The 13,743-nt window shown below is 37.2% G+C and overlaps 1 protein-coding gene across 1 annotated transcript in view; it reads right to left on the bottom strand.

Annotated features, from left to right (window-relative positions):
• LGR4 (leucine rich repeat containing G protein-coupled receptor 4) overlaps positions 1–13,743 on the bottom strand; it is a 121,054-nt gene that overhangs the window by 63,017 nt on the left and 44,294 nt on the right. The window contains exon 2 of the mRNA XM_056801997.1: positions 1,151–1,222. Coding sequence (XP_056657975.1) covers positions 1,151–1,222 — 72 coding nt within the window. The remainder of the gene's footprint in view (positions 1–1,150; positions 1,223–13,743) is intronic.

Genomic DNA, 13,743 nt, shown 5'->3' with positions numbered 1-13,743 from the left:
GAAAAGTCCCTCCATGCGAGGTGAGGGCTCTTAGGGACACACTTTATAACACGAAGGCCAGCCTCCTAAAGGCCCTGAACAGCAAAATGGCACTTTCCTACCTCCTCCTCACATTGCACAACACAAATTATCCTAGACATTTTTTTTTAAGTTTAAGACTGGGTTTAATTAGGGTTTTTTTCAACCTAACTTTTAGGAGGAAGAGTACAAAGCATCAGCTTTAGCTGAGGTTTAATATTGCTTTTTATTCCAGCCATTAGGTTGTTCTTGATTTTTGGTTTTGATTTTTTAAGATAACAGCAGAGATAGTAAAAGGGGAAAAAAGGGAACAGAATGGAAAAGGTCTATGAACGAAGTCTATATTTGTACTTGGAGTTTCTCCCTTCACAGCATCCCATCCGTTCCCAAACTTAGAATAAACACCAGACTCACACGTTTCATTGGCTCCAACAGTCACTTCTTGAATGCTGTAACCAGCCCTGACCCACTGCCCTTCTTCGCCTGCCACTCTCTCCCAGCCCCATCTGCCCCCTTCCCCTACGCACTCCCTAGCCCACTTCACCACTCAGAGCTGTGGCAAATCCAGTCTAGATCCAAGGCGCTCACAAGGGCCTGCACCGAACCAGAATGCTCAGAGCTCTGGGCCTAGCCAGCAGAATAAATACCCTTTCAATGACCAAAAGGACACCCTGGACAAATGACACTCCATTTTTCCGCCAATGGCTGCCCCCCAGAAACAAGGAACCAAGTCTGTGGCATGGAGATTGTGAAACACACCCCTTCTAGAGGCTGCGTGTAGCTGTACAGTAACCCCCTTGGAAACAATGGTAATTACCCAGCTCCCTTATCATCTCTGGATAACGCTGTAATTAACTTGGGGCATCGCTATATCCGTGGTTAAAATAATTATTGCAAAAAAGGTCTACATAAGTAGCATTTTTCAAGTCCAGGGTTTCAAAAATAACTTGGGCAGTGACACGGCTTAAAATCCATGGTCTGTTGGTTTCATCTCTTGGAAGGGCATGAATTTTCTCCTCTTACTGGGCTTGAAACTCAGCTATTTACTTGTCTCCTGATCTGTTTGTATTAGTCAGTCTCTGTCCTGAAAGCTTCCCACAAAAAGCAAAAGACATCTTTGAGGGATACTTACAATTCTTCCAGAAAAGGAAAGTTCTTAAATGCATCTTCTGGTAACTGAGTGATATTATTCATACTGATGTCTCTGAGAAAAAGAAAAAAAAAACAGAAGTTAGCTGATAGCTCTATAACATCAGGTTTATAGAATTATGCTGATTTCACAGGGATGCAAGTATGTTTTAAGGTGACGAAGTTTCAAGGAGCATTGATAACTGAGGCCGCTTTGGCGTGGTGGAAGACTGGATTTGGAGTCGGAGGGGGTGGGCTGGCATCTTTGTTTTGGAACGCATTCAATTTCAGCTCAATAATAAGTATTTATTAGACATCTACCTAGGCTTAGGGTTAGATGCTAGGAGTTCCATGAGACAAAACCAAAAACATTTCCTGCCCTCAAACAGTTTATGCTAGATTTATTAGCTGTATGCTCACGTGTCAAGTCTGAGATGGTGGAAAGACTCTTCTGTGCATGGTGGGATTAGGTAGCCTCTCTGTGTGACCATGGATAAGCTACTTTTCTTCCATGTAAAATGAGAGAACCAACTCTTTTACAGGAGTTTTGTAAGCGTCCAATGAAATATGATATATAGAGCATTGTTCAAGCCATCACAACAATAACAAACAATAACAAGCACTGATATATAGTGGTCCAAAGATTAGTATGTGTTTTATATGTATCAGCTCATGTGGGTCAACATTGTTCAGTGGATGCTCTCAATCAAATAAAGTGAGCAAGTATTTATTAAGCACCCATATAGGCCAGGGACTCTGGGAGGCAACAGGAAACAATAACTAAAAAGAAACAAATAAGCAAACAAAAAATCACCAAATGGCTTGTTTGTGGCCATATGAGATCTGAGGCCAGGTTATCCTGACTTTTTAACCACTATGCCAATGGTAGCTGAATGCGATTTGTTGCACTACTCCAGAAGCAGATTATCTGAAAATATAAACCAAGGTGAACCTTTTTTTTTTTTAAATTTTAAACATTATTTTATTTGGTCATTTCCAAACATTATTCACTGGAAACAAAGATCATTTTCTTTTCCTCCCCTTCCCCCCTCCCACCACAAGGTGAACCTTTTATATGACTAAAGTAAATAAGCCATGTTTGGATAACTTCTAAGAAGGCTTTTTCTGCCTAGACCTTAGGTTGGGGTTGTACGAATTTGGGGTTTTGAAGATGAGCTTCTTCCTTTTATCTTTTTTTTTTAACCCTTACCTTCTGTCTTCGAATTGGTACCAAGTATCAGTTCCAAAGCAGAAGAGTGGTAAGGGCTAGGCAATGGGGGTCAAGTGACTTGCCCAGGGTCACACAGCTAGGAAGTAGCTGAGGCCAGATTTGAACCTAGGACCTCCCATCTCTAGGCCTGGTTCTCAATCCACTAAGCTACCCAGCTGCCCTCTCTGCCTATATAATCTTGATGAGACTAACCATAACTAAATCTTAGCTCAGGCTCACTATACACCCATCTGTTTAACAAAAATTAAAACTAAAAACCAATGAATCTGGGACAGCTAGGTGGCTCAGGCCTAGAGATGGGGGATTCTGGGTTCAAATTTGACCTCAGACACATATTCTAATTGTGTGATCCAAGGCAAGTCACTTAACCCCAACTGCCTAGTCCTTACCACTCTTCTGCTTGGAATCTGTATCAATTCTAAGAGAGAAGGTAAGGGCTTTTGAAAAATCAATGAATGCAATAGGACTTGATAAAATCATGGGCCTGCAGGTAAGGGTGGCTTCTGGAGTCACTGACAAAAGAGAAAAAAAAAGGCAGAAACATGTTCTAGTTCTATAAAACCTACAAAAGTCCTCCAGGTAAAAGTTTAAAGTAGATTTCGTTTTAGCCAATGAACAGACACAGGCGAGTAACAAGTGCATACATGACTGGCATGCAGGCCAATTTGAGTGCATATATAACCAGCACACAGGCCAATTCAAGTTCTCCTTTGTAGAGACACCAGAAAGGGACAAACCCACTCAAAGATACAACTTGAGAGTCCCTGTTTCAAACAGCTACGCAACACTTTACTAACCTTTTCCTCACTCCCAACTACCTGCTTTTAGAATTTCCCCTCTGTTCCTGCCATCCCCTTGGCACAAGGCTCATCTCCTCCCTTCCTAACTACTGTAACAGTCTGCTAGATGGTCTGTTTGCCATTTCCCCTACTCCAGCCCATCCTCCAGTAGGCCACCAAAGTGATTTCCCATCGTGTTTTATATATATATCCTCCTTATCCCCAGTGGCTCTCTCTGACCTCCAGGATCCAAATCCCATCATAATCTATCCTCTCCTAACCTTCCCAATCTTCTTACCCAGGACACCCCACACACCCCACCTCCTTGTACTCTTCAAACTAGAAACATTGTCCTCTTGGCTGTTGCCTCAATGAGATATCCATCTCCTGGCTGTGGACATTTTCTCCCCATGCCTCAAACTCTCTCTCCTGGCTATTTGGGCTTCAGATCCTAATCAAACTCCCACCTTCTACAGGAAATCTTTCCCTTCCCTCTTAAATCCAGTCCCATCTTCTGTTAATTATTTCCTAGTCATAGCCTTTCAAACCTGTGTACTGTATGTGTTAGTTTGCATGTTGTCTCCTTCATTCAATTTTGAGCTTCTCTAAAGCATGGACTGATTTTTTGGTTTGTTTTTTGCCTTTCTTTGTATCTCCAAGTACTTAGCGCATAGGAGGCACTGATGGACTAAAGTGGAATTGTTAAGATTTAAATTAAAAACTCCAGGTACTTATTTCCATAGGATGTATTAATAATCACTTGAAATAGAGAAAACAGATATTTCCAAGTTCTTATTTTCCATAAAGTTTATTAAAAAATCACTTGAAGTAAGAAAAGCAAATAGAAGTTTAAAGCCTATTTTTCTAACCTAAGTGACCGTGTGTATTGAATCTCTCACATGGCTCTCAGTCAAACTCTCCTGCCACGCTGGGGAAATACCAAGGGGAGGGGAGTGTCACACACATACCTTTTTTATTCATGTTCATGGACACAGCGCAGGCATGCAAAATGGAATGAACTGGGTAGGCAATCCAGGAGGGGGAGGGGATGAAACTCCCTCTACACAGAATCAAATTTGGTTCTGTGCCTTTCCACCTTTACCCACTCCCAGCTTCCAATTGTTAAGAACATGACTTGGAAAGTAAGGGAAACAGCTCATTGGATCATAAATCAAGAGCTTGAAGGGACTTTCAAGGCCATCTTGTTTCTGTTTTTTTTTTTTCCAGGAAGGCTGAAGGATAGTACAATAGTTGGGCATACTGACATGATGACTAGGTCCAAGAATAAACTAGCCTGTCACAGAGGTCTGTTATCAAAGTCATAAGTTGTTTTTTTCTCCCCCAAAAAGAGTCCTTTAACATTGAGGAGAGGGGTCAAGTCCTCAATTACAAACCCTGGGCTTCATGAAATACTACTAGAGTCAGGGGAACAGCATATGCCACCTTCTGCAAGAGACCTTTAATTTTAACTTTCTATCCAATCACCCTCTCTTCCCCTTTAATAGGAACCACTTTGCAAACGAGGCCATCAGAGCCACCAAGTTAAGTGAGAGACATCAGGCACCCCAACCTGCCATCAATCAGCCTCTAGGACACAGGCAGCATTTGCCACAGAAAAAGGGAGAACTGGAAATAACTTCTGCAACGAGGACGCCCAAGCTCATATAAATTCCTTTAGAGGCATGTCACTTCTCTTGGAAAGAAATCCGATGACAAAGAGACTCCTAAGAGACATCATTTTAGAGCACTAAGGAAAAACTCAACTGTTTAAGCAAACTTAGAATGACCACAGGTCATCTAGTCCAACTCCCTCATTTCACAGATGAGAAAATGAGCCTAGAGAGCTTGGGTGACTTTCCCCAAAACTATACTAAAGTACTAGAGTAGTTAATTGTATGCGTGTGTGTACACACACACACACACACACACACGCATACAATTAACATGCTGGAGGGCTTTTCAAGAATGATCTTTTTAATAACTAGTTCCTAACATTATTTTTGGCAGCTCTCTCAACACTTAAAAAACAAGTTTTTCATTTATAAACATGCTTCACTCAGTTCATACTGACAGCAAATAATGCATTGAAGCATGGCATGAATAGAAGCATGCCCCTGTAGCAGAACGGTGATTATCTACTAAAAAGTAATCCAAAAGGAAGAATTCTATGATCACAATAAGAATGATGGCTGGCATTTATGTAGTACCTTAATGCTGGCAAAACATATATAGATTTTACATATATATTATATCATTTAGTCCTTTAAACAACCCTGAGAGGTAGGTGCTATTATCATCATCCTCCCCACCCTTTACAGATAATGAAACTGAGGCACAGAGAAGTTAAATGACTTGTCCAGGTCATGTAGCCAATAAGTAAGTGTGGCCAGATTTAAACCAAGGTCTTCCTGACTCCAAATCTAGTATTCTCCTTCATGTGCTATCTTTTTTTTATATATAGAAGCTAGATGGTGTGGAATCAGGATGACAAGTTCAAATTCATTCTCAGCTACTTATTAGTTGTATGACCCTAGACAAGTCATTTAACCCTTTTTGCCTTTGTTTCTTCATCTGTAAAATGAAAATGATAATAAAAGCACACCTATCTCCTATCATTTTTTTTTAATTTTATTAGTCAATTTAGAACATTTTCCCTTCGTTACAAGAATCATATTCTTTCCCTTCCCTCCCCCCATACCTTCCCTTAGCCGGCGCGCAATTCTACTGGGTTTTACATGTGTCCTTGATCAAAACCTATTTCCATGTTGTTGATATTTGCACAGGGGTGATCATTTAGTGTCTACATCCCCAATCATATCCCCATCCAACCACGTGATCAAGTACATGTTTTTCTTCTGTGTTTCTGCTCCCACAGTTCTTTCTCTGGATGCGGATAGTGTTCTTTCTCATAAGTCCCTCAGAATTGTCCTGGATTGTTGCATTGCCACTAATGGAGAAGTCCATTACATTCGATTGTACCATAGTGTATCAGTCTCTGTGTACAATGTTTTCCTGGTTCTGCTCCTTTCGCTCTGCATCACTTCCTGGAGATTGTTCCAGTTCACATGCAATTCCTCCACTTTATTATTCCTTTGAGCACAATAGTATTCCATCACCAACATATACCACATATACCACAATTTGTTCAGCCATTCCCCAATCGAAAGACATCTCATTTTCCAATTTTTTGCCATCACAAAGAGCACAGCTATGAATATTCTTGTACAAGTCTTTTCCCTTATTATCTCTTTTCTCCTAGCATTCTTGTAAGGAGGTTAGCACAGTACCTGGCACATAGTAAGTGCTATATAAATGTTCATTATTATTATTACTCTTCTCCTATTTGATTATAAACTTCTTGATGTCAGTCAGTAACTATCATGCTTGCTTTTACTTTTATCCTAATTGTTCATCATGATGCCTAGACCTTAAAAATAGCTTAATAAATGTTCTATATGTCCCATTTATTAAAAAAAAAAAACAACTCTACACACATGACCAAGGGTTTGGTACTAGGAAATATGTTTGGTTGTTTTTTAACTTCTTCATAATGTAGTAAGTCCTGAATCTATATTTAAAGGGAAAATATCTTTCGATAAAGGCCAAAATTTGCAAAAATTACTATTAACAAGATATAAGTAGTTATACCAGATCTTTTGGCACTGTGGATTTGCTCCATGGATTAGGAAATTATCTCTTGTGTATTTAGTGCCTGATTCCCAAGGTACATAAATGGAAGTTTTAAAATATTTCCCTTGAATGGAACCACCTCAAGTGATGTCTCCTGTTTATGTCTTTCACAGAATAGGGTTAAGGAAATTAGTTACTACTGAGGTGCTTATTTATATTCTATGTTTCTTTTATTATAGAAGAATATCAGATTTCATTAAAAACTTAAGCATTAGAATGTATTATTTGTAATTAACTTAATATTTATATTATTCAAAAAGATTGTCCTCCTCAAAAAAGAATTTCCCCTAGGAAGGGTACTAGGACAACAAACTCATGAAATTACTGAAAAGTTACTCATTAATTGCTTTAACAGAAAGGGCCAAATGGTCAACAGATGGAACAGATATCACTCTAGTTCCCTGACACTCCAAATGAATAATGATGAAAATGAAAATAACAACAATCATTTCCTTCATTTGTGAGTTTTTTTTTTGGTGAAGTGAGCTACTGATGTGGAAACTCCTTCCATCACTGCCAGACAGCAGCTTATGATTTCAGATGGCATTGTGGGAGCACTGATTTTAAGTGGCTTGCTAAGTCACAGATATGTGTCATTGGATGTCATTCTGATTCTAAGATCACTCTGGATCCATTCTATCATGTTGTTTCTCCATCCTTATCATTCTCCTCCTCCATACGAATGCAAACAATATAGGAATATTTGTCAACAAGAAATTGGCAACAAATGGCTACCATAGGGACTAGTTTATATAAATGACATGGTTATTAGAATGATACAAGATCAGGTCATTTGCTGATATTAGAAATTCAGAACATTCATCCTTAATTTAATCTAGAAGTGATATGGGTCACATACAAAGAAATAATACAGACAAACTAAGTGACATAACTTTGTTGCAGAAAGAAAGAAAGAAAGAAAGAAAGAAAGAAAGAAAGAAAGAAAGAAAGAAAGAAAGAAAGGAAGGAAGGAAGGAAGGAAGGAAGGAAGGAAGGAAGGAAGGAAGGAAGGAAGGAAGGAAGGAAGGAAGGAAGGAAGGAAGGAAGGAAGGAAGGAAGGAAGGAAGGAAGGAAGGAAGGAAGGAAGGAAGGAAGGAAGGAAGGAAGGAAGGAAGGAAGGAAGAAAGGAAGAAAGGAAGAAAGAAAGAAAGAAAGAAAGAAAGAAAGAAAGAAAGAAAGAAAGAAAGAAAGAAAGAAAGAAAGAAAGAAAGAAAGAAAGAAAGAAAGAAAGAAAGAAAGAAGAAAGAAAGAAAGAAAGAAAGAAAGAAGAAGAAGAAAGGAAGGAAGGAAGGAAGGAAGGAAGGAAGGAAGGAAGGAAGAAAGAAAGAAAGAAAAAAAGAGAAAGAAAGAAAAGAAAGAAAGAAAGAAAGAAGAAAGAAAAGAAAGAAAGAAAGAAAGAAGAAAGAAAGAAAAAGGAAAGAAAGAAAGAAAGAAAGAAAGAAAGAAAGAAAGAAAGAAAGAAAGAAAGAAAGAAAGAGAAGAGAAAAAAGATAGGAAAGAAAGACAGAGAGAAAGAAAGAGAGAAAAAGAGAAAGAAAGACAATAGAGCCTAGAGGCAAGCATGATAGAACAGAGATAATGTTGGACCTGAAGTTCAAAAGATGTGGACTCAAATCCTACTTCAAACATTTGCCATCTTAACATCTTGTGGCCTCACAGTTCTTCATCTTCAAATTAAGTCACTGGATTCAATGGTTACTAAGATCCCTTCTCTTTAAATATATGACCCTATGAAATGACTGGAATTTTACATGTGAAGCTTGCTATCCTTCATGAACTGTGACAATAAATCATAAAATCATAAATATAAACCTCAAAATATCCCTGAGAATTCAAGAAATGGATCTGAAGCATCATTACAGACAAAGTCATTGATCACAATGGCCCAGAAACAACATTTACCCATAAAAATGTAATAACTATGTTTTTAATAGATGTTGTCACAATGAATACTCATAACCTCCAAATTATGTGGGATGAAATGTTCTCAAGGCATAGAGACCTAGCAGAAGAAATAAAAAACATCTGGGAAAGAGATGGAGTATATATCATTCATATCATCCTATATGTAACTGTGATTGTTCAGAAGGATGGTTTCAGTTTGCATACCAACACTTTTATCCAAATACCATGTACAATCATTTAATCCAAATATGCAATAGTTCACAAAACACTGAACACAAAAGGAACAATAAGTAGATGGCATTTTGTCCCAAGACATTTCTCTACAAACCTCATCAATTATAAGATGAGAAGAATGAGAAAGACATCAAGAATAAGAGACTTTGGATATTTGATATTTTAAGAGGGGAGGAAAACAATCTTGGAGAGACAGTTTGTCATCTGGAGGGATTTAAATTATGTCTGTGAGAACTTCTTTCTGGAAAGGTTGAGTGAGTTGACTACCATCTTTGAGAAAGACAAAAGAAATATTTTGGGAGGACTGAATAAAATAGCCTGTGAAGAAGAAATAATCCAAAGAATGCTTGAGAACATTGATTGCTGTCCTCAGAGAACTGGATGTTGTTTCTCCAATATCTGTGGAGAAGTCCACAGTTGTCAACAGTTAGAAGTAAATGACTAAGTCTGAAAAAACTTGTGTTAACTGATGCATACTGGGGTAAGCAGAGGCAGGTGAACATTTTCTGCAAAGAAACACAACTTTGAAAGCCTAAGAATTCTAATCAATACAATGACCAACCACATTTTTTGAGGAGACCTATCAGGAAGCAGACTACTACCTCCTGAGAGAGGGGATATTACTCAAGATGCATAATAAAACTTATGAATTTTAGGATGTCTACAATATGTTAATTTGTCTTGACTATGAGTGTTTCTTAGAAAGGTTTTGGGTTTTTTTCTTTTTTCCTAATTGGGGTGGGTGAAGAAAATAGGGGATTAAGAACAAAAGTAGCAAAAAGAAAAGCAAGTTATTGAAGCATTTTTTTTTTTAAGTAAAAGAAGGGACAGCTAAGGGGCTCAGCGAATAGTCAGGTCCAGAGTTGGGAAGGTCTGAATTTGGCCTCAGACACTTCCTAGTTCTGTGACCCTGAGCGAGTCACTTACCTCTAGTTGCCTAGCCCTTGTGACTCTTCTGTCTTGGAACCATAACTTATTGTTGGTTCTAAGTCAAAAAGTAAATGTTAAAAAAAAATTTTAAGTACAGAACAGAAAAGCCTGAAGGAATCACAGATAAGCAGGGCAGCTTAGAAAGTTATTTATTGAATTTAGTATGTATTTTTAAGAGAAAAGCAAGTTGCACATAAGGGATCTAAAGTTTTTCCATTCTACTATGCTCATTTTATTTGGTATTTGAGTTCAAAATTTTAAAATGCAAATAAAAAATCAGTGACTGAAATTTATAACAACTGGTTATAGTTAAAATTCTTAAAGGTCTTTTTCTTATGTTGTGTTACTAAATTTTGTTGCAGTAACATTGATGTTTGTCAAACACTATGAGGACAGGATTTGATACCAAGAGATGAGTGAAAGCTTAAGGGGAAAAATGTTTCTCTGATTTATTTCTAAACTGAGGTACTGACTCAGAACTATGCATTTCTTCCAATTCATGAGGAAGTATCAGATCATACTCCTTGATTATCTTGGAACCCTGGCAGAAGATAAATAAGAAAATGACACCATGCAAGTTGAGAGAGGAGAGTTGATACAATTGTCAATTAGTATACCATGTAGCCAACCACTCAACTCCTCACCAAGCTGTCTGAAGAGGGAGGCTTTATCCTCTCTAAAATCTGTTAAAATGCCATTAACACTTTCACTTTTCCCTTTGAAACAAAGACAAAAGCTTATCTCATCTTAGGTTGTTTTCCAATTAGCTCTAAATACCATGAGTGATATTCTTTATCCAAAAACCAAAATGTAGTGAGGGCAATTTAGGGGAGGGGTGTAAAGAAGGAAAATGGCCATAAATCAGGAAATAATATTCAGTTAAAAAGACTGAGGTAATGGAATACTATTGTGCTAGAAGGAATGATGAACAGAATGATTTCAGAAAGAGCTGGAAAGACCTACATGAACTGTTACAGAGTGAAATAAGCAGAACAAGGAGATCATTATACACAGTAACTGCAATATCATGGAATGATCAAATGTGATAGACTGCTACTAATAGTAATACAGTGGGACTTATGACAAAGAATGCTATCTACCTCAAGAGAAAGAACTGTTGGAATAAGAATGCAGATGAAGCATATGATTTGTCACTTGTTTTTTTGGGTATATGTTTTGGGGTTTGGGTGTTTTAAGATTGTTCACTTACAAAAATGAATAATATGGAAACGTGTTTTACATGATAATACATATATAACCCAGACTGCTTGCCAGCCCTGGGAGAGGGTAGAGAAGAAAAGGAAACAATTTGGATTATATAACTTTGGGAAACTCATGTGGATATTTGTTACTAAAATAAATAAAAATAAAAATTTAAAATGCTGAGGTGATATTTCCTTATAATATAGTAATCATCTCATCTTCCCAAAGCATCTACACAATGACAACAGCAAGAATGCTGCAGTTGTTGTGTTATTTTTCTTCTTTGTTTTGTTTTGTTTGTTTCTTTGCTTTGCTTTTCTTTTTTCTTGAAAGTCATAAGGGAGCAAGAGCAAGAATAAGATTCATACACACAAGACAGAAAGAAAGCTACCCCTTTTTCCCATCAAGATTTTCAAACTTTTGCTAGTCAACATTGGAAAATAAGTCAAAAAAAAAGGGGGGGGAGGAAAAGCACAAGATTTTATCTTTATAGACATGTTAGAAACATGCAGTAATAAAGGAAAGAATGAGTGGGTATGTGTCTGAAACAATAAGACCAAATAAATAATACTTGTAGATAAGAACTCTACCAAGTGCCAAAGGGTAGATTTTAGACCTGGCTATTGGCAGAAGAATTTCAATTAGAAAAACAAAACCTCCAATAACAACAACAAAAAGCTATCAATACATTAACAGAAAACAATCATACAGTTTGGGAGGATTCAAATGAGATTATGTGCAATATGTGCTTCGCACAGTACCTGGAACATAGTGGGTGCCATACAAACGCTTTCCCCATCTCCTTCAATCTGTTATTATAAAAGTCAGATTTGTAAATCACATACATTACAAAATGGCCTGGGATTCAAAAAGTTATACAGATACTTCTACTACTTGTGTGACTTCAGTCAAGATATTTATTTTACTTTCCTGGGTTTCTCATCTGTAAAATGAAGCTAGACTAGAAAGCCTCAAAGTTTTCTTCTAGCTCTGAGTATATGATCCTATGATACTATTTTTAAGTCAAAGAATATAATTAATCCAATAGCTCCTATTCTTATTTATAACTGAATATTTATGCTTAGGACTATATATGTATGCATAGTGAATGATAGTCACATATATTTTATATATTATTAAAATGATCTGTATATATATAAAACAGGTAAGCTATAAAAGGCTTCAAATCCAATTAACTTCAAATCCAGTGTTCTTTCCATTACAATATACTGTGCGATTATGATGAAACAATTAGTTCCCAAGCCAGATCAATGCTGGCAAGAACTTGAGTTAGAATACCAATTATGTCACTCCTTGGATAAATCATTTAGTTTCCCTAGAACCCCATTTCCTCATCTGAGAGAGCTGGCCTCAATGGCTGCTAAGGACTCTTCCATTTCTACATTTATGATATATGACCTAGGATCTTTATATACCACTCAGGAAGGTTGGCACTGATTTTTATTGAACTTTTAAGATGTCTGAGTCTGAAGAAAAAAAAGTCTAGCTACAAGCCAGACCCTTCAAGCACACTACTCCTTTCTTTCATAGCTATCTAATTCTTACACTAAAGGAAAACTTGGAATGAAACCAGATACTGGTAGTCCATCTATGATCTCTGGTCACTTTCTTTGTTAATATCTTGACACCATAGAATGTTGAGGCTGGTAGAGATCTTGTAGGTCCATTTAGTTTAACCACCCATTTTGAACAGAGGCCCAAAGATAAATGACTTTTATATTTTCTAAGCTTTCAAAAAAAAAAAAACCTGCACTCTTTGGAAAGAAAAGAAATTTTAGAATGGAAAAGGACTTTATATATATATATACATATATATATATATATATATATATATATATATATATCATCCAGTCCAATCATCTCATTTCAAAGATGGGGAACCTGAGGCAAAAAAGGTTATGCAGATTTATCCAAGATCACATAAGAGGATCAGATTTTTTTCAGTGCCATGTCATCACTAAGTTAAATACAATTCTCTTCAGGGGTTATTATTTTTTAAAGAAAGTGATTCAGAATTAAAGGAAAAGCAATAGCTATGATAAATTTCTATCAAGGTAATGACAAAGAGATGGACATTAGCAACAGTAGAATGAGCTCTTAGGACATATGCTACCATGAAATTCAAATTATTTTTTTAAAAAGCGTTATCTTTTCCAGTGGAGTCATGCATCGGCTATGAGAGAGGGAAAGGCGGTGGGAGGGGGGCGGGGAGGAAAAGAAAATGATCTTTGTTTCCAGTGAATAATGTTTGGAAATGACCAAATAATGTTTAAAATTAAAAAAAAAAAAGCGTTATCTTTAAATGGACAGTTTGGCATAGTGGATAGAAGGCGACCTCAGAGTCAGGAAGACCTGGATCCAATTTTTGTCTCTGTAATACACTGGCTGAGGTCAGTCAACAGGCATTTACTAAACACCTACTATGTGCCAGGCACTATGCTAAGTGGTGGGAATACAAAGTATGGCAAAACTTCCAAAAACAACATGCAAATAATTCTGCATAAACAAGATAAACTGCAGATAATCAAGAAGGAAGGTATGGACAAGTTACTTATCCCAAGCAGCTAGGAAGCTAAGTTGCAGAGGCCTGAATGAGTGGAGGGA

Source organism: Monodelphis domestica, chromosome 6 (assembly GCF_027887165.1).
Source record: "Monodelphis domestica isolate mMonDom1 chromosome 6, mMonDom1.pri, whole genome shotgun sequence".
Lineage (NCBI taxonomy): Eukaryota > Metazoa > Chordata > Mammalia > Didelphimorphia > Didelphidae > Monodelphis > Monodelphis domestica.
Note: the sequence above shows the minus strand (reverse complement) of the source record. Positions and strands in the feature narration are given on the sequence as shown.